The sequence below is a fragment of the Dasypus novemcinctus genome, chromosome 2 (assembly GCF_030445035.2).
Source record: "Dasypus novemcinctus isolate mDasNov1 chromosome 2, mDasNov1.1.hap2, whole genome shotgun sequence".
Classification (NCBI taxonomy): domain Eukaryota; kingdom Metazoa; phylum Chordata; class Mammalia; order Cingulata; family Dasypodidae; genus Dasypus; species Dasypus novemcinctus.
In genome coordinates, this window is record NC_080674.1 from 199,776,309 (window position 1) to 199,800,622 (window position 24,314).

The window sequence follows — 24,314 nt, forward strand, 5'->3', positions numbered from 1 at the left end:
AGGATACATATCCCCTCATCAAGAACAGAAGAAGAGAAAATTGACTCTCCATATTCTCCTTTGAATTGTTCCACATTTCACTATATTGCATAAGTAGTTTCTACATATGGTCTGATAAAATTCTAATTCCTTAATTTCATGAAATGTGTGGTAGTATTCTTCACTTTTCATTCCTTTCCTAGTTTTGGGGGGTGAAAGGCTTGAAGAATGCAGGTATTTAATTTTACTTATTATGTAAAATAACCTTCAGCCAAGAGCAATGAAACACTTCTTTCAAGTACATTTTGAGTTTTGGAGAAACTCTCCTCTTAGGTCTCATGTTATCGCTCTTCTTTGTAGGAAGGAAACGACCATATTTGAGAGTCAAAATCAAGGTCAAGCTAAGAAAAGTAAGTCATTTCTTCCTAATATTTTTCATTCTAGGGATGTTGTAAATTTAAATATACAATTAGCTAAATTTCTCTTGATTGTATTTTGAAGAAGACTGGAGGAATTATTTTTTAGACTCTTTACTGCAGAAGTCTTAGTCCTTACTTTGTCTAATAAAACCAACTATATGCTTTGTATTTTGGTAATTTCTGCTTATAATTTACTTTGAGCAATATTTAATAAATTTCTGTAGGAAGTGACTAACTAAAATGTTACTGATTTTAATTTATATATTGGTGTTTCAGAATAGGTCCACTTCAAATATTAGCTGGTAATTAGCTTTTTTTTTCTCAAGTATTTGCTGTGTTTGACATAGTATCTAGGTGTAATAATCATACAGTTATTCAAAATGACAACAATTGCAAATAAAAATTTAAGTCTCTGTAGGTAGATATATCTAAAGGAAGCTTGTTTTTTTTTTCTTTGCTATCATTTGTCATTCCATGGTCAAGCTTCTTGAACAAATTGTATGGCCTCATTATTTGAAAGATTGCATTTCCCAACCACACCTCACTTGACTGTAACTTGTTTCTGGTGCCACCTCTTCACTGAGGATATTCCATGGTTTATGAAATAAATTTATTAATCAAATATCGAGATTGTAAATAGAATAATGTATTTTAAAAAGCATCATAACACATCATATATAAAATTATGCAAAACAGTAATTTCAGTTGGGTATATATATGGATGTGTGTGTATAAAACCATGGTGTAAAATTTAATTCTAAATTTAATTCTAAATTGTGATCAACTAATAACTTCAGACTTTGCAGGGAAATTTTCCATCTTAATCTTAATTGTCCTATATCTAATACTTATCAATGTTGTTTAATATTTCCCTTCTGAAACTGTCATCAGAATTTTTTTTGCACTTCACTCTGATTTTCTATCTCTTGCCACATTAACGTTTTCTTGAGTATACCTGAAATGCTGGTGCTCCTCAGTGGTCCATCCTTGGAATTTTTCAATTCTCTTGAAGTGTTGTTTATGATCTTATTTCTTCTTTTAATCTTTAGGGTGGGATGTATTTACTGTGAAGAGTTTCTTTTATGTACAGATGGAATTTCATACAGACTATTCATATTTTCTGTTTCATTTTTTCGGTTTTGTTAAGTAACATGTCTCATCAAATTTGTCCTTTTAAATTAAAATTTCAAAGTTCTAACTTTAAAATTATTCACTCTATCCTCTTATTTATTAAACATCCATAGGATCTCTAGTGATGCATACTTGTTCATTCTTAACACTGTGTGTTTATTTTCCACATGTTATTTTGCTGATTAGTTTTACTGAAATTCATTCATTCATTGCTGCTTTCATAGGGATAGGAGATGCAGTTTGATTTGGAAGGGCGTTTCCTGATATAATTCAGACTATTGAGCCTGGGCTATAATTTTTCTTTGCCATGGCTAAAGTCATCTAGGATACCTGCTCCTTCCTGTTTACCAAAATCTATCAGCCTTATGTGCTCAGTGTGTTAGAACATTATTTTGTCTGTGGGTGTATGAAGTGAATTGTTCCAACTGAACTGATTTTGCCAGAGAGACAGTAATTGATGAAGCCTTGCAAAGCACCAGTAAAGCTATGTTGGTATCCCTCCATCTGAAATAAAATTCATAAGAGATGTGGTGCCTTTGTACTGCTTTAGTCGAACAAAGAAACCTCTTCTGAAAGAACAGAATTAAAGTGGTCATATAATTAAATTTGTGAAAATGTGCAAGACCCCAGACATCCTTTATGCAGGTGAAAAAGGAGATTATATGGAGATGTGATAAAATCACCTCTATATCATCTAGATATTCAAATAAATAATTTCCTGAATTCCCTAGGGAAATGATAGTATTGTTTGTGAGTTATCTGTTTGTTTGTTTACATTTTATGTGGATCATCCCACCAGCATAGGCCAGGAGAATTAATGTGATGATACTTCCAGCTGGCCCATATATCTATTTCACTATGCTTTCAAGAATTGGAGAAATTCACAAGATGTGTTTATGGGCCCATTGAATCCACCATGACACAAATACAGGAATTATATTTTTACCCCTCCTATGATTAGTGTATTAAGTACGTCCTTTCAGGGAAGTCATAGAATTTTCCAAGTCTTAAATGACCACAAATTTAAAGTCATGTGTTTAGCATATTATTTGTTTATGCTCTCCAAAAGCACAGATCATAGATCAGTCTTTATATTCTTCATTCTTCCTGTAATGGTCAATTGGAGTAATTATTCAGCCTGGTCTCTTTAGTTCAGGTAACTACAGGTAAAATTTTAATTGAACATTGTGCTACTTGGCACTATCCCATATGCTAGTGCTAATGGGATCCATTCTCCCTCTAAATCAAACCAGGTGATATAATCAAACCAACATCTTCATGTCATTGGGAGTTTGTTGCCTTCACCCATACCCAGACCAAATGTATCTGAGTCACAATTGTTGGATTCAGTCACAGAAAAGATGTTATAAGATATTTAATAACTTTCAGATCATTGTAGGAATGTTTAAGGGCTATTGCCAAAAGTTTTCAAATGGTCAGGAGTGAAGAATTAACTAAACTGAAATACCATATTCTTGTTCTTGAACAAGAAAACAATATACAAAACCCAAATGAAAATGAATATTAAAAATATAAGATATTTCACATTTGTCCTGAAAAAATAATCATGGGAGATGAAGAAAATTTTACAAAATTTAATAAAGGGGGCAATATTGCCTTAGTACATGCTAAAAGGCTGCTAAGGTATAAAACCAATCCTTTACTAGGTTCCTCCTCAAGAAATCAAGCTGAAATGCCTCTTTGGATTTCTGTGCAATCTTTTACAAAAATTCTAAAGGGACTTCATAACCGTGTGTGCTTCCAGCGACTCCCCCAACCATTTTTCCCCATCCCTTACCATTCCTTCCTTGAGACAGTCAGACTGCCTTCGGATTATCAAAACTTATCTTGTTATTCCCACTATCCCTGTTCATGTCAATATTTACAAAAAAACCTGGATTTCCAGGTTACTATGTCATTCCTTTCTGATCCCTTATCTCAACCTTCAGACTCCTAAAACCGATTACTTTACCCTGTGGAACTCTTATTCAGTCAGAAGCAAGATGCACTCTACCCTCAATCTCTGTTTTGAAGCTTTCCTTCTACCTCTGATTCTAATTGAAATCAAATCTTCCCTTGGCATCTGCTTCCCTGAACACCTTTCAAGGGGTGGAAGTTCACTCTCTGACACACTTCACACCACCTTTCTGGAACAGGATTATGGCCTCTTTTCTTCTCATTAACATGCACCAACAAGTCACTTTCCCTTCCCCATAAAATAATATGACTCTTATGTCATCAGGCTTTATCCAAAAGTGAGGTTGCCAGGACAATGAGCTAAATTTGAATCTTAGGTAAACAGCACATACTTTAGTGTAGGTATATCTTAAATATTTCATAGGACACACTTATACTAAAATTATTTATCTGAAATTCAAATTTAACTGTATATCCTGTGTTTTTTCTGGCAACCTTACCTCATGTTTCTCCTGGTTATAGTTCTCTGCTGATCTCTATGTCATTACTCTTTACGCTCCTGCACATTTTAGATCTTTAGCCACTCATTTTGTTTAAGAATCCATTTTTGGGGGGCTCTCCAAATCCCAAGCCATGGGCTCTTGTGTTTTCCCTCCACACTTCTTCAGCCACTCATTTACAAGGTCATGCTCTCAAACTGTCTTTACCAGTGAGGCAAACCCACCAAAATCTTGCTTTCAAATCACCGGACTGAAGACATTTCTTATGCTTCCAGCTATTCACTAATTATTACTAATTACTGCAACAATCTTTTGATTTCTTGATTCTATAGTACAATCCATTTAACCTGGAACTTTTAAAAAAATTATTCATACTTAAAATTTTAATTTTTTTAATTAGAGAAGTTGTGGCTTTAGAGAACAGTCATGCACAAAAACACAGGATTCCCATACTATATGGAGTAGTGGAGGATATCCCACCACTCACACATTGCTTTGGTTTGAAACGTTTGCCACAATTGATGATAGTACTTTTCTATAATTTTACTATTCTTTTACAGTAGTTACCCTTGTTACAATTGTTGAAAGATTGTGAAAGTAATACCATTAATTATTGACCATAGTTTATATTACATGTATTTTTCCCATATATTGCCCTATAATTAACTTTTCTTACTGTCATATATGTGTTATAATTCATGAGAGAACATTCTTACACTTGTATTATACAATAGGGTTCACTCTGTTGTACGGCACTGTGTTTTATCTTTTAATTTTATTCTAGTAACATATACTACCTAAAGTTTCCCTATATACTTGAGTGCTGGTAATTTCTTTCACAATAATGTGCTACCATCACCACCATCCATTTCCAAACTTTTACAATAAACCTAAATAGAAATTCTGTAAACATTAAGCATCAATTCCTCATTCTCTAGCCCCAATCTACCCCAATATCCTAGATTCTAAGTCTATGAATTTGCTTGTTACAGTTAGTTCATATCAGTGAGGTCAGACAATATTTGTCCTTTTATGACCTTATTCCAATCAACCTAAGTTTTCAAGGTTCATCCATGTTGTCTGATGCATCAGGAATTCATTGCTTTTCATGACTCAATAATATTAACCTGGAACTTTTCAATGACACGCACATTGTCTGTTGTGTCTTCCCTTCCTCTTTTGTGTGGTTTCACTTTAAAGATCAGCTACTATACTCACTACTTTACATATCACAGCCTCTTCTTTTTCTATTCCTTAAGCCCTGAATTAGTTTTCTAGTGCTACGAGGATGAAGTATCCCAGACTGGGTGGCTTCATGTTCTTACACAGTTCTGGAGGTTAGAAATCTGAAACCAAAGTGTTGGCAGGGCCATGGTCTCTCTAAAGTCTGCAGTGAAGAATCCTTCCACGCCTCTCTCCTGGCTTCTTGTGACCCCAGGCATTCCTTGTCTTGTGGCAGCACAACTCCTGTTTCTGCCTCCAACTTCCTGTAGGGATCTTCTGTCTTGTGTTTTGTCTATCTCTCTCCCTCTTCTTAAAAGGACACCAGTCATAATGCATTAGGGGCCACCCTGCTACAGTATGACTTCATCTTAACTATTTCCCTCTGCAATGACCTTATTTCCAAATAATGTCACATTATGAGGTACTTGGGTTAGCACTGCCACAGGTCTTTTTTGGGGGGAAACAATTCAACCCATAACACACTAACTGTCTAAAATTAACTATTGATTACAACCAACTCTCTGTCTAATACCTGATTCTGAGAAGCTGCATAAAATGGGAAAAAATATACCAGGTTTCATTTTAAATGTATGACATCAAGTGAACTTAGTACTACTTGGCAACCATACTACCTTCCTTTAGTGTATTTATCCACCTACTTTCCTAGACTATTCATTCATACCTCCTCTTTACTCCTATAACAGAAAACTTCTATCTTTACTCTCAGCTAATACCTATCTATTTAATTTAGAAAATATAAGCAATTAGAAAATGAACTCCATTCTTCCCACCAGAACATCTGTATTTGCCTTTGCATCCTCTCTTGTTGCTTGGGTAATTGTCCACAGCCAGATAGATTCTGTTTCCTTTATACATATTCTAGAACATCACCCCAGGACTCTCTTCTTTCTTTTAACCCACTAGTTTTTCATTTACTACTGGATTCTTTTAATCAGACTTGGCTTGGTCTAATTTATATCTTTTAAAATAAATCTCTCTTTGCCTGGCTCCCCCTTGTACTCTCTACTCTTCATTATGTTAATGCTTCATGTACTCATTGACCATACTCTTTCTTCAATTTATCTTCCCTATTTTTTCCTGAACGAACCACATTTAAGATATTTTACCCATTACACTTAATTCCCTTTGCACACCTACAGTCTTTTTTGAAACACTAACTATAGTAATTTCTTCTAAAAGATAAAACATATGATTGTACTTCTTGTTCAAATCTTTCCCTTCTACTGGATTCTTACATCGAAGAGTGTAAGACCCAATGTCCTTTTAATGGTCTGCAGGACCACATGAAATCTTGCTGTTTATGGTTGTTGAACAAGGAAGCACTGGCTACCAATCCCAGGGACAATGGCCCACTGCATGGAGGATAGCAAATGTCATAAATATGCCAACCACCTATCCAAATATTTTTTCAGACTCCATGACACTGCAATATCATCATTGTCAAAGAAGGTACAACACACGCAAGCACTGGTTGGAACAACCTTTTAGTCACAAAGATATGAGAAAGAAAAGTCAGCTTCAGTAATTGGTCTCCTACGGCCAGTAGGTTCTTCCCAACAGCAAATGCAGGGTACTGATTTGTGCACACCCCTTTTGTGCTACAGTGAGGGAAACCCCATTACCTCTAAAATGCAGCTATGAAATGACTAGTTTTAAAGTTAAATGTAAGTTAATTTTGCATCTAAAAACAGATATACTAGTGGGGTTTCCTTGTGCCATAAGATACATATGCTTAAGCAGTAACAAAGATCTTCACTGTGCCCTGAAAGAGAGAAGGATCACCCTGAAAGGAAGAAGGACCTGGCCTAAACTTGAATTCACTTCTCAGCCTTCAAATAAGGGAGTGTTCTGGGCCCAGAGCTCTGATTAGGTAGGGATGGGAAGTCATATAAAGGCTGCTTCCCAGCAGTGACCTCTGTGATCTCTTTCCCCATTACTCTTCTCATTTCCCACTCCTCTCCAGTCTCATGGACCTCTGGGCTTTTCCTCATATATGCCAGTCATAATGATATATTCTATGTATTCTTCTGTACTGCAGTTGTTTCTTCTATAATTTTCCTCCCCAGCTATCTAAATTGCTGAGTTCTTTGTATCTTGATTCAAAATTTTCTCACAGGAGTCTTTCCTGATCACAGTATTTTGAATTGCTTGCTTCAGAACCCCTCCATTTCCATGCCTTTTTAAGTTTTCCCCCATAAATTATTCCACATCCTGAAATACTATGTTTTTAAATTATTTATTTTATTTACTTTTGTCTTAGTCTATGATAATGTAAGAACACCAGGGCAGGGATTTTATGGGTTTGTTGTTGTTGTTGTTATTATTGTTGGTCTGTTACAGTAACTTAGAACTTAGAATGTGCTGGAATATTTAGATGCTCCAAATAAAGTACTGATTGAATGAGTGAGGTATTGCTATAAGAAAAAGAAAAAAGTATGTAACAGAATGTAAAAGAATGGACACAACACATGTGTATAGTTTATAACACTGGTATATGTATATATGATTATTTTATAACACATACACAAATTTTCCAGGATTACCCTGGCTTTTCTGGGTGGTCACAACATAATCACAAAGGTCCTTAAAAAGGAGGAAAAGGAAAGCGGAAGAGACAGAGTTAGAGTGATGCAGCTTGAGAGTCAACTGGCCATTGCTGGCTTTGAAGATGGAAGATGACTATGAGCCAAGGATTGTGGGCAGCCTCTAGAACCTGGAAAAGGCAAGAAAACAGTTTCTCCCCTAGAGCCTCCAGAAGGAATGTAGCCCTGCCCACCTCTTGATTTATGCCCAGAGAGACTTACTGATTGTCATACCTGAACTCAATGAACCTAAGATGATAACTTTGTGTTGTTTTAAGTCACCAAGTTTGTGGTGATTGGCTACCATAGCAATAAGAAACAAGCACAGCATGGAACATTAATGCCAGTTGATATGTCCCTGGCTAAGACCATTTTCCAGGTGGTTAGAAATATTTTCAGCTGTGTGAGCTGGCATGTGAGGCTCAGACTCTCTGGTAAATGCACCAATATCAAAATATTTAGTCCTATCCAAGTGCTTCCCTCCACAGTCTAGGATGCACAGAGTCCATTCAATAACAACACAATGTGAATTCACTTTTCTCTTTGGGTAGTTAGAATGTTTTTTAGAGTAAACATCTCTCTTTAAAGGGCATACTTGGATCTGATTCTCATTTTCAACGTGAATAGAATGATGTAGACCTGGTAAGGAATAATAGTTGGCTTTCTTTTGCAAGATTACTTCTTCAGGGATTTCCAGGAAGGAGAGAAGAGCCTCATCATTCAGGCCCAGAGGGAGTGCCTCATCTGACAAGAGGGATTTGCTGGAGGTTGGGATTTAGTGCAATTACAGTCATCATGCTTTCTCTCAAATATTTCCTTTCTGACTCTAATGGCCCCGTGCTCTCCCAGACCATCCCTTAACTTTCATTAAGAGGCTTGCTTAGGATATTAATTCAACTGATGATTAGCATAGTTATGGCAGATTTCATATTTTTAATTTGAGGCTTAATCTAATTGGTTCTAAATGTTTTAGCATTTTCAACACTATTAGGTACAATCACATCACTTAATAATCCCTGATTTTCTCATGTCCTCTATACTTACCCTTAGCTTTCCAAAGCACTGCCTCCAATCTCATGCTTTAAATGTTTCAGACAATAGAACTGATATAAAATTGTATTAAATCAAAGCTATTTGTTCATTTAAATCATTAAATATGACTCTATTTATAAATATATAGGACTATATGAAAATATTCAGCATTCCTTATTGGAAATAAGACCATTGATTGTGGCTTTTATTTGAGAATTTATTAGAATTCTTAATTTTGTTTTTAAAAGTTGTTTAATATACTATAAGATCTTGATAAGAATCACCATCAATCAAGTTTGTTAGATTGTAGTTTTCAGAATCAGTCAATTTTCTTCTTATGAACAGGGATATTTGCCATAATTAATGTTCTGTGATGACCTCTCTAATTCAGACTTTTTTTTATTATGCATGTTGATTTTGTAAGTCCACAAATTTCACTATACACTTATTGTTCATGTATGTTTATGTATGAGTGATATGCTTCAATAAAGTAAAAAAAAATGTTTTACAAAGCAACAACTAAACAAAACAAGATGACACTGACATAAGTGTAGACACCAAATATAGACCAATGGATTAGAATTGAGAGTTCAGAACTAAAACCATATATGTATGTTCAATTGATTTTGACATGGTGAAAGTCCATTCAATGAGGAAAGAATAATCTCTTCAATAAATGGTGCTTGTACAAATGGGTATTTTCAGGAAAAATAATCTAATTGGACTCCTACCTTATACCATATAGAAAACTTAACTCAAAGTGGACCAAAAACTCAATGTAAGATTTAAACTCTAAAACTCTGAGAAAAAAACATAAGGGTTAAATGTAGGTTATTTTAGTACTGTTTTTTCTTTATTTTCAAGGATCAGGTTACATAAATGTTACATTGAAAATATAGGGAATTCTCATATACCCTATTCTTTGCCCCTCCTACACTTTCACCCATTAACAACATCTTTTACTCCTATAGTACATTTGTTACATTGATGAAAACATATTGAAGCATTGTTACTAACCATGGTCTATACTTTACAATATGGTTTACACTTTGCATGGCACAATGTTACACATTTTGGCAAAATGTATAATGACTTGTATCCATCATTGCAATATCATGCAGAACAATTTCAATGTCCCCAAAATGCCCCATGTTACACTTCACTTTACTCTCCCTCCTCCCCAGAACTTCTGATGACACTGTCTTTATACCAATGTTACAAGTTCTTCCGTTACTAGAATAATAGTAAGTCTACTGTAGTCCATAACTGCATTCCCAACTTAAGTGTGTTCATTCCTCAGTCTTGAGGATTTTAAGATGGTGATGGCCACTTTGCTTCTAAATGAGAAGCTTAGATCCTATGGGGCAGATGGATGGAACTGTTTTGCTTTCAGTTGTAGATCCTGACTGCTTTATGGGATGGGTGTTGTCCATTATCATCCTTTTGTTCATTGTCCTGGGTGAGTCCGATGACCTGGAAAGTAGATGTTGGCTGCAACTCTGGTGAGATTCAGGACTCAACTAGCAGAAGATTTAAGTCTCTGGGACATATATTTAATCATAGTGTTAATTATAGGTTCAAATAAATATGGCAGAGGAGCCATGTGTAGGAAATTTATAAATGAGTCTCATTGTGGTTCAATGTTAAATCTTTACTACCTTGGATTTGGAAATGAATTTTTAGATATTATACAAATACAAAAACCAAAATTTTAAAAATTAAATAAACTGGATTTCATCATTAAACTTTTTTTTTCAAAAGACACCATCAAGAAAGTATATTGACAATATACAAGAATGGGAGAAAACATTTTCAAATAATATATGTTAAAGGGCTAGTACCCAGAATGTATAAAGAATACATTCATTCCAACAGAGAAAAGATAAATACCCCATTAAAAAATGGTCAAAAGACCAGAATAGACATTACTCCAAAAAAAAAAAAATGTAAAATGACTAACAAGCACATATGAAGATGCTCAAGTTCATTCATCTTTAGAGAAATATCTATCATGAGATATTTTTCTAAATAAAATTTAAAAATAAGCATAGAACTGTACACCATAAAGAGTGAACCCTAGTGCAATCTATGGACTATGGTTAATAGTGTAATTATATTTTTCAGCAGTTATAACAAAGTTACCACACTAATACACAATTTTAATAATAGGAAGGCAGTGTGTGTGAGAGGAATATATAGTAATTCTGTGCTAGTTCGGCATAATTTTTCTCTAAGTCTAAAAATTCTCTAATAAAAGAGAAAAAATTAGCAATTAAAAAACCTATCAAAAGTGCTTAGTACACACATGTAAGTTGCTTTAGTCTTCATGGGTTTTATGAACTTGTGTCTTTATTTCTGCATGTAATTTAAAATACTTAGTAACTCATTTTTTTGTATCTATCTCTATAATGATTGTTCATCTAGAAATGTTAAATGCTTTTTCTGTGATGCTTTTATAACAAGTATCTCTTAAATTTCCAGCTATCACTATTCTCCTTTTACACCTGCCAAACTTTATTGTCAACACCATGTTTGTTATAGAATTGTATTGCCCAGTTACAAAATCTACTCTATTGATCAAAGTTGGTATGGGTTCATTTACACCGTGGAAGTAGTGTCCGTGTTGACTCAGAATAAACGTTCTTCCTTGCTCTTGTAGTCAACTTTGAGAACCTCCGTCATAATATGGATGGTGCAAGGGAGGGAGATGTTCAGGGACTCTGTGAAGTTTCATCTCTACATTCTATTCTTACCTTTCCCTCCCAAAATGTGATGGGCTAAGGTCTTAGGTTGCTTTCCTTTTTTTATCCCCCATTTCCAGGTCAAGACATTTCATCCACAGCTTCTCAGGTAATTAAAAATTTTAATTACATTTTTCTTATAAATGTTAAAATAAAGATGATTTTCCCGAAGAATAGCTGTAATTCTTTCTTTACTTGCAAGTCCTGAATGCACTTAGAGAAATATTTCACATTTAAAAGAATTTACTTGGCAATTTTTATGCAGTAAAGGAAAGAAATCCCAACATAGAAAGTCCCTTAACTGAAGGAGAGGCAGTGCACTTCAGTTCGTATTTAAGGGGTAACCCTGGATCCTTGATTCCTTTTCTCCTCCTTCTTGGCAGGAAAACAAGGGTGGCAATGGTTATGAAGAAGTGTGCTACACAGTCATTAATCACAGTCATTTCCGGAGATCCTCGCTGAGCTCCGATGACGGTGGCTATGAAAATATCGACTCCACCGCCGCGAGAGTGAGGCAACTCAGGGATGGGCCCGAAACGGAATACGCCCTTCTCAGGACCACGTGTGTTCCAAGGCCTTCTTCCAGCACCCAGGAGCATGATTATGAGCTCGTATTTCCCTGCTAGAAACCCTCACGTGGCGTCGTCATCAGCCACGCAAGGAACATGATACAGTACAAGGGACTCTGGGCGAGTCTCTCAGCTGTTCACGAATCGCCTACTTCTGGGCAGAGACCAAAAATAATGTCAATTTGCTGGATTTCCTTGGGCCAATATGAAACGTGACATCATCTCTGTTGTTTGGATTAAACCATATACATTGACATAATGACATAGATAATTCTACATCTTTTGTTTGTAAGGTTTAGAGACATGGATAAGGTGAAAACCTTTCCTAGGACAATAAGCATCCGCAGATATAGTTTCTAGAATCTTTTATTCAACCCTGCTATTCCATTAGAGAATACCAATATTTCCACTCCTACTTACGTCATTTTTTGAGGTGTAATCTACTCAATTACTCAATGAATTTTTTTTAGAAGATCAGAAAAATATATTTTTTACAATGGTAAAGCTATTTACCACACATTTCACACATACAGAACATTAAACATTTTTTTTATTTTTAAAAAATAACACATGGCAATAGAAATTATAGTTGTTTTTCCTGATTTTCAAGGAAGTTAAACACAACAGATAGCATTACAAACTTTCTATTAATAGAATAAGGCAAAGTATACTGTCAAGCTACATGGTTAAAAACAAATCTGTTAAAGAGTTGTTTTGCGGGGGGTGGGGAATTGGGGATGAGAGACTGAAAATGAAACAATTGATATCTTCTTTCTAATATGATAGGAAATTAAATCCTACTCATGCATTAATTCCTACTTCTCTGAACCTTAAAATTTTGTAGCAGAAGTTTTACGGTAAATTCATAAATTTTAAAATTTAATTCTAAGAGAAATTAGCTTTGGAAGAATGATCAGCCCTTTTGAAGGAATTTACTAAATTTAAAGCATGACCTGTCGCAATTAACAAAAATTTTCTCTATTTTTTTTCTACAGCAAATTTTCCCCCACACATTAAACTATAGATATCCCAATAAAGTAATATAAAAAGGATATAGATGACTCTGTAAACCAAAAGATCAGAAAAAGGGCCTTAAATATGGCAGCATTAGCAACGGGTGACACTAGGTGAAGGGGCCATGGGTGCTCACTCTATTCTTCCATCTTTCCTGCACGTTTTCAATGTTTCCAATAAGAACATAGAGGAAAAAGAGCGTCCGCCGTCATCATAAGACATGGGAGCAGGACATAGGAAGGACCAGCTTACACTTTTCAGGAGTCCATCCTGAAGCAACATTACAGCCCATCATTGACCACCACTAGTTATGTTCAGCTTCCTCATGTCCTCCATACTTGATATGAGAACATGAAGGTTCTCATCATGACATCTAGAGAGCTACTGTTTAGAAGAACCACAACATTTTGAGATTTAAAAAATAAAAAGTGGGCAAGCACCAATACCACCAAGTGTGATTACTCAAAGTTCCACTAGTAACCATGTTTAGATGCTTAAGATAACCAACTCCATTTAACGAGCTGGGAACCTGCATTTAACTCCTATGAGATGAAACAATTTTAGTCCTTATGAAGAACTCTTTTGATCCATTGGGGAAGAAATAATCTCATGAACTATGTACAGATCCTCAGACAATACACTAGATGTTGAAGCACAGCAGCTTCAAAAGCGTCAGGGGAAGGTTTCCAAACACCGTAGGGTGGTAGCTTCCCTTCCCGCAGGTCGTCCTCCCCCTCCGGGGAGTCCTCCAGGAGCACTTCTCTCTTGTTCTGCTTCCTCACGCTCCAGGGCGGGATCTCAGGGAGCTGGGATCTCTCCTCCCTCTTCTTGGCCCGGAGCTGGCGAGCAGGTGAAGGCTCTGGGTTTGGTACTCCTGCTCTTGGCCCCCGGCCCCCCGCAGCTCCCTCAATGAACTCCTTAAAAATATAAAATTGGTGAATGGCCATGCCTTTCGCTCACCTGATACTTACTTCAATTGTTTTCTTTTCCACCTGTAGGGGTTTCTTGCTTGCAAACGCATACAATATACTTTTTAGTATTGGTCTGAGAGGAGTATGTCAGGTCATGTAACAAGATGAAAAAAATCAGGAGCAGTTGCCCATCTTTGCCTTTCTCAAGTAGCATATGCAACAAATTGGATGATTCTGTTAAAAGATAAGTGGAAAATAAGTGTATCTGTACAGTTTTGTTTACAGCATACTAGATTTTTTTTTAAAACGTGTAACTAGTTACTGCTATTAAAAAGAAGATGAATATTATCTGAACTTAAAATTTGAGCAAGCTGGTGAATAATCCATCTTTCTGCCTTTTTATTCCCATAGCATTTTAAAGCGATATGCCAACTTCCCAGTCAGGATGCAAAGGTCTTAAATGGCAAACTATACATGACATTTCTTTTCTATTTATAGTTATAATATACTGATATTTTGGTCATTGACAATTATAAGTCAAGTGACCTTCATCTTAATTATTTGTGTTACACAAGTCTTGATTTTCTACCCTTGACTAATTTTAGTAATCCTTTGAGGTGATTTCAATGTGCAGAAGAATTTAATAGAAATCTTGTGATTTTAGAAAAACCATCTCCTCAGAAATATGCCAACCTTGTAGAAATCAGCCAATTAAATGCCAAAAATTTACTCTATATATTCTTTTATAGTTATTTTATTATATAATAAATATCATATTTAAAATAAGACTGAGTAATTTTACTTTGCTTAGCAACCTGGAATTATAGCAGAAGGTACAATGGACTAATGAATACTATTGTCTAATAAAAAGACCATTGAAATAAATTGTCCATTTATTAACTATTTGTTAACTATAGGCCATGGACAGGTCACTTAATCTTTCTGAGACTCAGTTTCTCAACTAAAAAGGAAAATATAACTACCTTATGTGGTTGTGAAGAGCAATAAAAATAACTACTGTAAAAGCACTTTTTAACCTGTAAACTGCTTTTTAAAAGCTAATTTATTTTACTATGCATATACATAGTTGCAATTTTTATATCCATATTATAATCAACTTTACTAAGTTATAGCTAAATACAAAAAAATACAACCACTTTAAGTGTACACAAGGTCACCTCCATCAACAAATAGAAATTTTCTATCATCTCAGATTTCCACCATGCTCTTTTCAGTGAATTTCACCTGTCCTAGCAGTCTGTTTTGTATAACTATATGTTAGATCAATTGTTTACACCTTTCTATGGTTGAGTAGTATAATATTATATGTATGTACAAAAATTTGTCAATTAAATCATGTGTTGATGGGTACATAGACATGGGGTATTTATAGCTTTGGGCATTATGAATAAAGCTGGTATGAATGTTTTTTAATAGTCTGGGTTTTATAGTAAGTGAATGTTGTACCATTTTGCATACATGCCAGAAATTTATGAGTTGCAGTTGTTCAATATTTTTGACACCAACATGATCACCAAACTTGGGCTATGACAATATTAATATCTTAATTTAAAGCACTTCTAGTGGATGTGCAATGTGGGATAACATTACAATTTCATTTGTAGTTCCCTGATGTATTTATTGCTTATTCATACTTTTTGTGAATTGTCATTGTCATTTGCCCATTTTTAAATTAGATTGTTATCTTGTTTCTGAGTTATGAGTTCTTCATATACATTGAATGCACTTCCTTTGTTTTATATATGTATAGAATGTAATATGTCTCATTCTGTAGCTTGCCTATTCATTTTCTTAAAAGTGTCTTTGTAAAAGGAAGGTTTTAAAATATTGATGATGTCCACCTTATCCATTTTTTCTTTATATGGTGTTTAAGAAGTTTTTGTGAAGGTTACCTTCTATGTTTTCTTCTAAAAGTTTTAGAGCTTCAGTTTAGATTTAAGTTCTATGTGATGGTTGGACTAATATGTCAACTCGGCTAGATAATTGTGCCCAGTTGTTTGTAAGCACTGGGTTAATTGTAATACAAGGACATTTTTGGACGTTAGTTATCAGTAAGTTCATGGCATAGATGGCTGATTACATCTACAATCAACCAAGGAGACCGCTGTCAGCAATGAGTGATGTTTTATCCAATCAGTTGAATGCTTTAAAAGTGGAGGTGACTTCAGCATTCAGAAAGAATTTCAAGCTCAATTTTAGCAGCCAACATCTCCTGAGAACTCATCAAAAACCTTCATCAGAGCCTCTGGTTTGCAGCCTGCCTGGGAAATTTGGACTTGTGCATTCCCAAGCAAATTTTATAAAATCTCATTCTATTTACGGACATCACCTGTAGATTCTATTTCCCTAGAGAATCTTCACTAATACAGACTATGATCCATTTCAAGTTAATATTTGTATATGGTGTGAAGTAGGCATTAAGATTCCCATTTTTCCATACCGGTGTTCTGTTGTTCCAGTAGCTTTTATTGAAAATATTTTATTTTCTTCTCTAAATTGCCTCAATACCTTTGTTGAAATCAACTGACAATATTCCCATGGGTCTATTTCTGGATTCTGTACTTTGTCCATGTTTAGTCTAATCTCATATCATCTTGAATATTATATATTATATAATTTGAGATCAGGTAGTAATGTTAGTCTTCCCGGTTTGTTCTTTATCAAAGTTTTTTGGCTCTTCTAGGTCATTTTCAATTTAATATAGATTTTAGAATCAGCCTCTAAAGTTCTACCAAAAGATTTCTGGGGATTGTACTGTATTGTGTTGAATCTATTGATCACTATGATTCTCTTAGCCCTGGATTATATAATCTTCCCTTCGGACCAAAATTGATGAAACAGACTTTTTCTGGAATGCCAAGTCTTGGCCAACATGGCAGAGGGAAAGGGAACCTTGGGTAAACTTAAACTTCTGCTGGAAACAATGCATATTATTTACACTCGCATTCCATTGGCCAAAGGAATTAATATGGCCACACCTGAATTAAATAGGGTGGATGTGTATAATTCTACTGCATGGAATGACATAGAAGGGGCAATGTACATGGGTGAACTATAATATAATATACCATAACATATTTTTTTAAATTGGGGTTTCCTACTAAAACACAAATCTAGTGACCACTAATATATGAAAAATTAAGTTTTCTTTTCAATGGTTGCCTAATATTCCATTGTGTGAAATTAAGACACAACATATTTGCCCAATCCAATATGGATTGATATAAGATTACAGATTTTTCTTTGGTATATGCCATGCTGAAAGGAAATTTTGCAATTATTTACCGAGAACTAATCAATTAATTTAGGAGGAGTCAATCTCTTTATAATACTGGGAGTTCACATTCCAGAATATATTATATAATACAATGCATTTTTAATTACTTCATGTTCTACGTTAGTGTAGTACTGGTTCATATATATTCTTCATGTGTATTATGAACATCATTAATTCATGAATTTTCAGGTTGTTGCATTTATGACTCTTCTGAATCTAAAATTTCTAATTTTATAGTTAAATATTATTCTTTTATTATATTTTATATATTTATTTCATAATTAATAACACTGCTGAATTATTTAAATGTATCTAACAGATTTTCAGTTGATTTTTCTACATTGTTTAAATAAAAAATTTATCTACCCATAATGACATTTGCCTGTTCTTTTTGAATTTATGCCTCTTTGTTTCACTTTGTTCTTAGAGAGGTGTCGACATCTGCCAGGGTTTAGGCTTCCTGGGTTTCTCTCTTCCCAGGGCTCATTTCTTTCTGGGTTCAGCTCCTCTGTTTTCTCCAAAAGGTCAGCTGTAGCCTGTGAGACTCTTTAGGCTTTGCCTCTCTCCACAAGACCAGTGGTAGGCTATCAGGTGACTGGCTCTGTCTCTCTCCCTGGGGCTCAATTCTCTCCAGGCTCAGTTGCTCTGTTTCTCTGTGTGCTTACTTCCTGAGCTCCAGCTCAAACCTCCAACTAATACTTCTGCCCTGTTGTTTTCTCTGTGAGTCCCCACCCACCAAGGGGTCAGGGACTCAATGTCCTAGTGACATGGCCTAATGAAAGCCCTAATCATAATTTAACCTAGAGGAAAAGACCAGTTCACAAACATAACCCAATGTTTCTTTTTGGAATTCATCAATAATATCATACTGCTATACTCTACCCTCTGAATTCCAAAAAGACATTACAGTATTCAAAAAACTATTTCAGTAAAATATTAAGTACAAAATCATATCATAATCAATTTAAAGAAATAGTTTGTCTTGGGGGCAAAGTTCAGTTTGGCTGTAGACCTTGGAAACTTACAAAACAATATATCTACTTCAAATATACAAATGGACAGACAAAGAAAAAACATTTTCATTACCAGAAGAAGAAATTGGGAGAGAAACATGAGTCACAGGTCCTCTACAGTTCAGTAAACTGCAGGGTATACTTCATGAGATGTCAAAGTCTGAGAGTCAATTTTAAGATGATGGTGTCTTCTCCTTGGGGCCATGTGGGGACTCACCCTTTCCATAGGCTTGCCCAATGGCCATTTTCTTGGTTCAACCCTCATCAAGAACCTGAGTGTCGACCAAGCTCTAGACCTCACACTCCAACGGCATTGAGGTGATTGTCACAGTTTACCCAATCTTTGGGTTAGAATCTTAGTCCCCCTAGTACAGTGAAGTGAAGACAACATTCTCCCTAGCCTTTGGCATACAGGCTCAACCCTCTTAGAGCAATGAGTTGACCACCTGGTCTTCCCTAATTCACAGAGGACAGGTCCACTCTTTTCAGACCTATGGGGTGCTGACATTAACCATCCTAATCATTGAGGAATGTGCTCCACACACTCTGTACCTTGAGATGGCAAGAACATCCACCCTCTTCAACCGTTGGGGCAAACCCACCCTCTCTGTACACATGGGAAGGGCTCCTTTCTTGGCCCAAGGTGGTGTCTTAATTCCAGATCTCAGCTTTCATGGTTTTCCTCTTAAAGATGTTTTCCCTTCCATCTCTCCCATTGATGTCCTTTTTTGTCCAAGCTGACAGTGGTTTTTTTCATACAGCTCTCTCAAAAAGTTTGTTGGTTTAGCATGCAGGAAGCAGGGATCCAAGCCATCAGAAAATAAGACTTTCCACAGGTCTTTCCTTTCAATCCATTTGCAAGTTTAGATAAGTCCTCGAATGGGGTACTATCAGCTGGGAGCTTGATTTCCAGAGGCTTGGAATTTATGAAATCAATTTGTTTTCTTTGTGCCCAACAATTCAGTCCTTAGCTTATCTCTCTTGTCTGGCATTTTGATATATGCTACAAGCAGAAGCCAAGTCACATTCTCCAAGTTTACTTTAGAAAGTTCTTCAGCTAAATGCCTAGGCTTGCCATTTTCAAATTCTGCCTTCCATAAAACATCAGGTGTAAATCTTGCTAAGTTATCTGCAAATTTAAAACACAGATTTCATTTCCTCCAGTTTCCAATAATAGTATCATCATTTACTTCTAAGGCATCATAAAAAGTCTCTTTAGCATTCATCCTATCAGTCTCTTCAAAGCACTGTAGGTCTTTTCTACTAAGCATCTCACAGTTCCTCCAAAAAAATATCACTTAACCATTTATAAAACCATTCCAGCATTTTGGTAATTGCAAAAGCATGATCCCATCTCTCTGGTACCAAATTCTTTATTTGTCAGGGTTCTCTAGGGAAACAGAATCAACAGGAGATATCTGTCAATAGTATGAGATTTTATAAGAGACTCTCACATGACCATGGGGATGCACAAGTCCAGAATCCACAGGCAGGCTGCAAACCAGGGACTCCAATAAAAGTCCAATGAAGGTCCTTGATGAGTTTCTGGGAGATGTTTGCTGTTGAAAGATGAGCTGGGAAATTCTCTTTGAATGCTGAAATCACTTCCCCATTTAAGGCATTCAACTAATTAGACAAAGCATCACTCAATGCTGATGGCCATCTCCTTTATTAATGTAGAAGTAACCAGCTTTCTATGCAGTAAACTCACTGGTGACTAAAGTCCATAAGTGTCCTTGTATTACAATTAGCCCAGTGCTTGCTTGACCAAACAACTGGGCACAATTACCTGGCTGAGTTAACACAGCCTAACCATCACACCCACTGATTATTTAAGTATGTGTTGTTTAATCTTCATATATTTATGATTTTCCCTCTTTTTGTTCATTATTGATTTTAACTTCATTATATTATGATAAGAGAAATATTTTGTATAATTTCAATCTTGTTAAATTTATTGAGACTTGACATGTGACCCAATATATGGTCTATTTTGTAGAAGGATTCATGAGCACTTGAAAACATGTATATCCTTCTCTTTTGGGGTGCAATGCTCTATAGATATCTGTTAGTTCTAGCTCATTTATCATATTATTCAAGCTGAGTTTCTTTATCTATCCTCTATCCAGATATTCTATCCAATACTAAGAGTGTAGTATTGAAGTCTCCACTTACTATTGTAGAGACATCTATTTCTCCCTTCAGCTTTGCCAGTGTGTGCCTCATGTATCTTGGGGCACTGAGGTTAGGTGCATAAATATTTAACATAGTTATTTCTTCTTGCCGAATTGCCCCTTTTATTAAAATGTAATGACCTTCTTAAATCCTTATAACAGTTTTGCATTTAAAATATATTTTGTCCGATATTTGTATTTCTACATCAGCTCTTTTTGGTTACTATTTGTGTGGAATATCTTTTTCCAACCTTTCCGTTTTAACCTACTTGAGTCCTTAGGTCTGAGGTGAGTCTCTTGTAGACAACATATAAATGGCTCTTCTTTTTTTTTTTATCCATTCTATTAGTCTATGTCTTTTGATTGGGGAGTTCAAGCCAATTAACATTCAATGTTATTTACATTAAAGGCATTAATACTTCATCCATTTTTACCTTTAGCCTTCTGTTTTCATATCATACTATTGTCTATCTTTTTCCCCTTTAATTTACCCTTTCTAATTATCTTCATTTCTACACTCTTCTCAAAATCCCTCACCCTTGTTTTTCTTCTTTCAGGCTGTAGCACTCCCTTTAATATCTCTTGTAATTCTGATCTTTTTGTAACATATTCTATCAGTTTTTGTTTGTCTGTGAAGTCTTTGAACTCACCTTCATTTTTGAATGACAGCTTTGCCAGATACAGAATCTTTGCTGGTAGTTTTCTCTTCCAGTACCTTAAATACATCTTACCACTTTCTTCTCTCCTCCATGGTTTCTGATGACAGGTCTGCACTTAATCTTATTGAGTTTTCCTTGTATGTGATGCTTTGCTTTTCTCTTCCTGCTTTCAGAATCTTCTCTTTATCTCTGATACTTGTTGTTTGGAATAGTAGGTATCTTGGGGTAGGTCTATTCAGATTTATTCTGTTTAGGAACGTAGTCTTCTTGGATATTGATATTTATGTCTTTCATAATGGCAGGGAAGTTTAATTCATTATTTCCTCAGTATTCTTTCTGCCTCTTTTACATTCTCTTCTCCTTCTGGGAAATTAATAATGTGAATGTTTATGTGTTTCGCATTATCGTTCAATTCCCTGAGAACCTGTTCCATTTCTCTTCCCTTTCTGTTCTCCTGTCTTTTCCAGTTCATATGTTTGGTCTTCAGTATCACTAATTCTGTCTTTCAGTAATCCAGACCTGCTCTTATGGGCCTCTAATGTATTTTTTTTTATCTTATCCATCATGTCTTTCATTCCCATAAGGTCAGTTACTTTTCTTTGCAGACTTTCAATTGTTCTTTATGCTCACCCAGTGTCTTCTTAATATCCTTTATCTCTTTAATCATATCTTCTTTCAATTCTTTAAACTGATTTAAGAGAAGTTGTGTGAACATAATTGATTGCCTCAAATCCTGTATCTCTGCAGGATATTTTTTTTCCCTTGGCTGGATAATTTCTTCCTATTTCCTAGTAAGGTTTGTAATTTTTTGTTCATGTCTAGACATCTGAATATGTTGGTGAATTTACTCTGATGACCAATTTCTCTCTTTGACCTCTTGTTATTTTTGTTTCACAGCTCTTCTTTGATATTTGGTTCAACTTATCCCAATTCTTTCAACCTGCCCTGTTTAAACTATCATAATTGTCCCAGGAACTCACTAATGGGGCACAAATTTTTTCTCAGAAGCTAGAGAACAGAGAGACCACAGTGTGGTTTTTGTCCATGCCATTTCCAGGCCACCCAGCAGATGGTGCTTGTTGGTGCACCTTTCCATATAGGTGTATCTCTCTTGGTTTTCCTTTGTTTTGGTCTGGCTATAGCCCACATTCGAAGTGGTCTCTGCTGGGTGAATTGACTTAAGAAATGCCTCCCAAATTGCCTTTCCTTTTCCTTTGTAACAGCTTACCCAAAGGAAGACTTCTGTTCCCCTCTCAGTCAGCTGCAATGAGCTAGGAGTTTTGCCCCAGCTTAATATCTTGGGGATGGGTGAGGGGAGCTCCTCCCTGTGGGCAGAAAGTTTAGTAACTCACACTTTGTTGTTCTGAGTTCTTCCTCTCTCTGTTCCAAACTATCCTCAGAGTTGTGAAGCATTGCCCTGGTCTGCTGAATCCCAAAGAAGTTCCCTCAAGCAGCTTTTGACTCTTTCTCCATTCTTTTTTTTTTTTTTTTTTTTGAGAGATCTGAGCCTTGTCTGCCTAATCCAGTGCCATCTTCCCACAATCCTCATTATAAGACTTTTGATTATTCTATTATTAACGTTTATTTTCTGACATCATGTACTTGTATAGAAAATCCAAGCAGACAGAACATCAGTGTACATTCACCACCAAATGTGTCCACCAGCCAGTGCCAGCACTCATATACTCTGTTTTTCCATTTGTTTTGATGGTTGAACTTTTCAGACTCCTATATTTATCCAATTCACCCACTTATGGCCTAGATCACATTTCTCTTGCTACCTCAAGGAGATTGCATTGGGAATTCATTCTCTCTCCTGCATCATTAATATATTTCTATATATTGGATCATTCAATCACCATAACATGTTGTTATATTCTGATTTATTTTCTTTTAAATTTTTATTGAGGTAAGCATGCATGAGTAAGTGCATATACTTGATTGCACAGCTGGATGAGTTTTTGTCTATGTATACATCGGTGAACCAGCATACAGATAAGTAGGGAGAACAGTTCCAGCACCTGAAGGAGGCTACCTTCTCTCCCACCCTATCTCTTCCCACACCTGCCCTGCCAGAGGAAACCACTCATCTGACATTTATCTTCACAGATTAGTTTTGTCCTCTTTTGTGTCTATCTTCTTTTGCTCCACCTAGTATTTATAAATTGTATTCATGTTGTTACATGTAGCTGCTAAAGATTATTTTTTTACATTATAAAATATAAGAGGTTCCCACATACCCCACTCTCCACACCACCAACTCCTCCCACATTGATAAGTTCTTTCATTAGTGTGATACGTCCATTGCATTTGATGATTACATTTTGGAGCATTGCTACACAGCATGGATTATAGTTTATGTTGTAGTTTACACTATCTCCCATTCCATTTAGTGGATTATGGCAAGATATATAATGCCCTGCATCTGTCCTTACAATATCATTGAGGACAACTCCAAGTCCCCAAAATGCCTAATCACACCTCTTTTTCCCTCTCCCTGACTTCAGCAACTCTGGTTGGCCACTGTCTCCACACCAATGATGTGATTTCTTCCATTGCTAAAGTCATAATAATTCCATAGTAGAATACCAGGAAGCCCAATCTAATCCATATTTTATTCCTCCTTCCTGAGAACCCTGGGATGACGGTGTCCACTCCACCTCCAAATGGGGAGGAGGTTTAGATCCCACATGGCTGAGGGATGGAATTGTCCCATATGCAGGTGTAAATACTCTGATTCCCTGGTGTGGTTGTTGACCATCCTCACCTTTCGCCTCACTGTTAGCTGATCTGGGTAAGTCCAGTGAACTGGAGAGTTAGTGTGGCAACTCTGCTGAGGATCAGGGCCCAGCTGGCATATAGACAGTACAGACAGTACAGAGATTCAGGTCTCCTGAGCATAGACTAACCCCAGAACCAACCACAGGTTCAGTAAAAGTGACAGAAGAGGCATGTGTAGAAAGGTCACATCTGAGTCCAACTCCATCACACTCAGGAGCACAAATTCCAAAGTAGAGCCCACTAACAAGGCACCAAACTCCAAAGCCATCTCTCATGACCATAGGAACTGGGAGTCTCCATAGCACTCAGGAGCACCTCTACCTGGCGTTATATCTACTTTGACTCTCTC

At 35.9% G+C, this 24,314-nt stretch overlaps 1 protein-coding gene across 1 annotated transcript; it reads left to right on the top strand.

Annotated features, from left to right (window-relative positions):
• The first annotated feature begins 259 nt into the window (after positions 1 to 259).
• On the top strand, positions 260 to 12,321 carry GCSAML (germinal center associated signaling and motility like). The gene is made up of 3 exons (XM_071218761.1): positions 260 to 389; positions 11,627 to 11,655; positions 11,930 to 12,321. Exons 1-3 carry the CDS (start codon positions 260 to 262, stop codon positions 12,170 to 12,172), a joined length of 402 nt encoding a protein of 133 aa, XP_071074862.1. The 3' UTR covers positions 12,173 to 12,321.
• Positions 12,322 to 24,314: the final 11,993 nt, after the last annotated feature.

Excerpts from the sequence above, each read along its gene's own strand:
- GCSAML (XM_071218761.1), top strand. The coding sequence starts at position 260 with ATGAAACACTTCTTTCAAGTACATTTTGAGTTTTGGAGAAACTCTCCT. Across the intron at positions 390-11,626 it reads TCAAGGTCAAGCTAAGAAAA|GTCAAGACATTTCATCCACA; the intron begins GTAAGTCATTTC and ends CCCCATTTCCAG. Across the intron at positions 11,656-11,929 it reads TTTCATCCACAGCTTCTCAG|GAAAACAAGGGTGGCAATGG; the intron begins GTAATTAAAAAT and ends CCTTCTTGGCAG.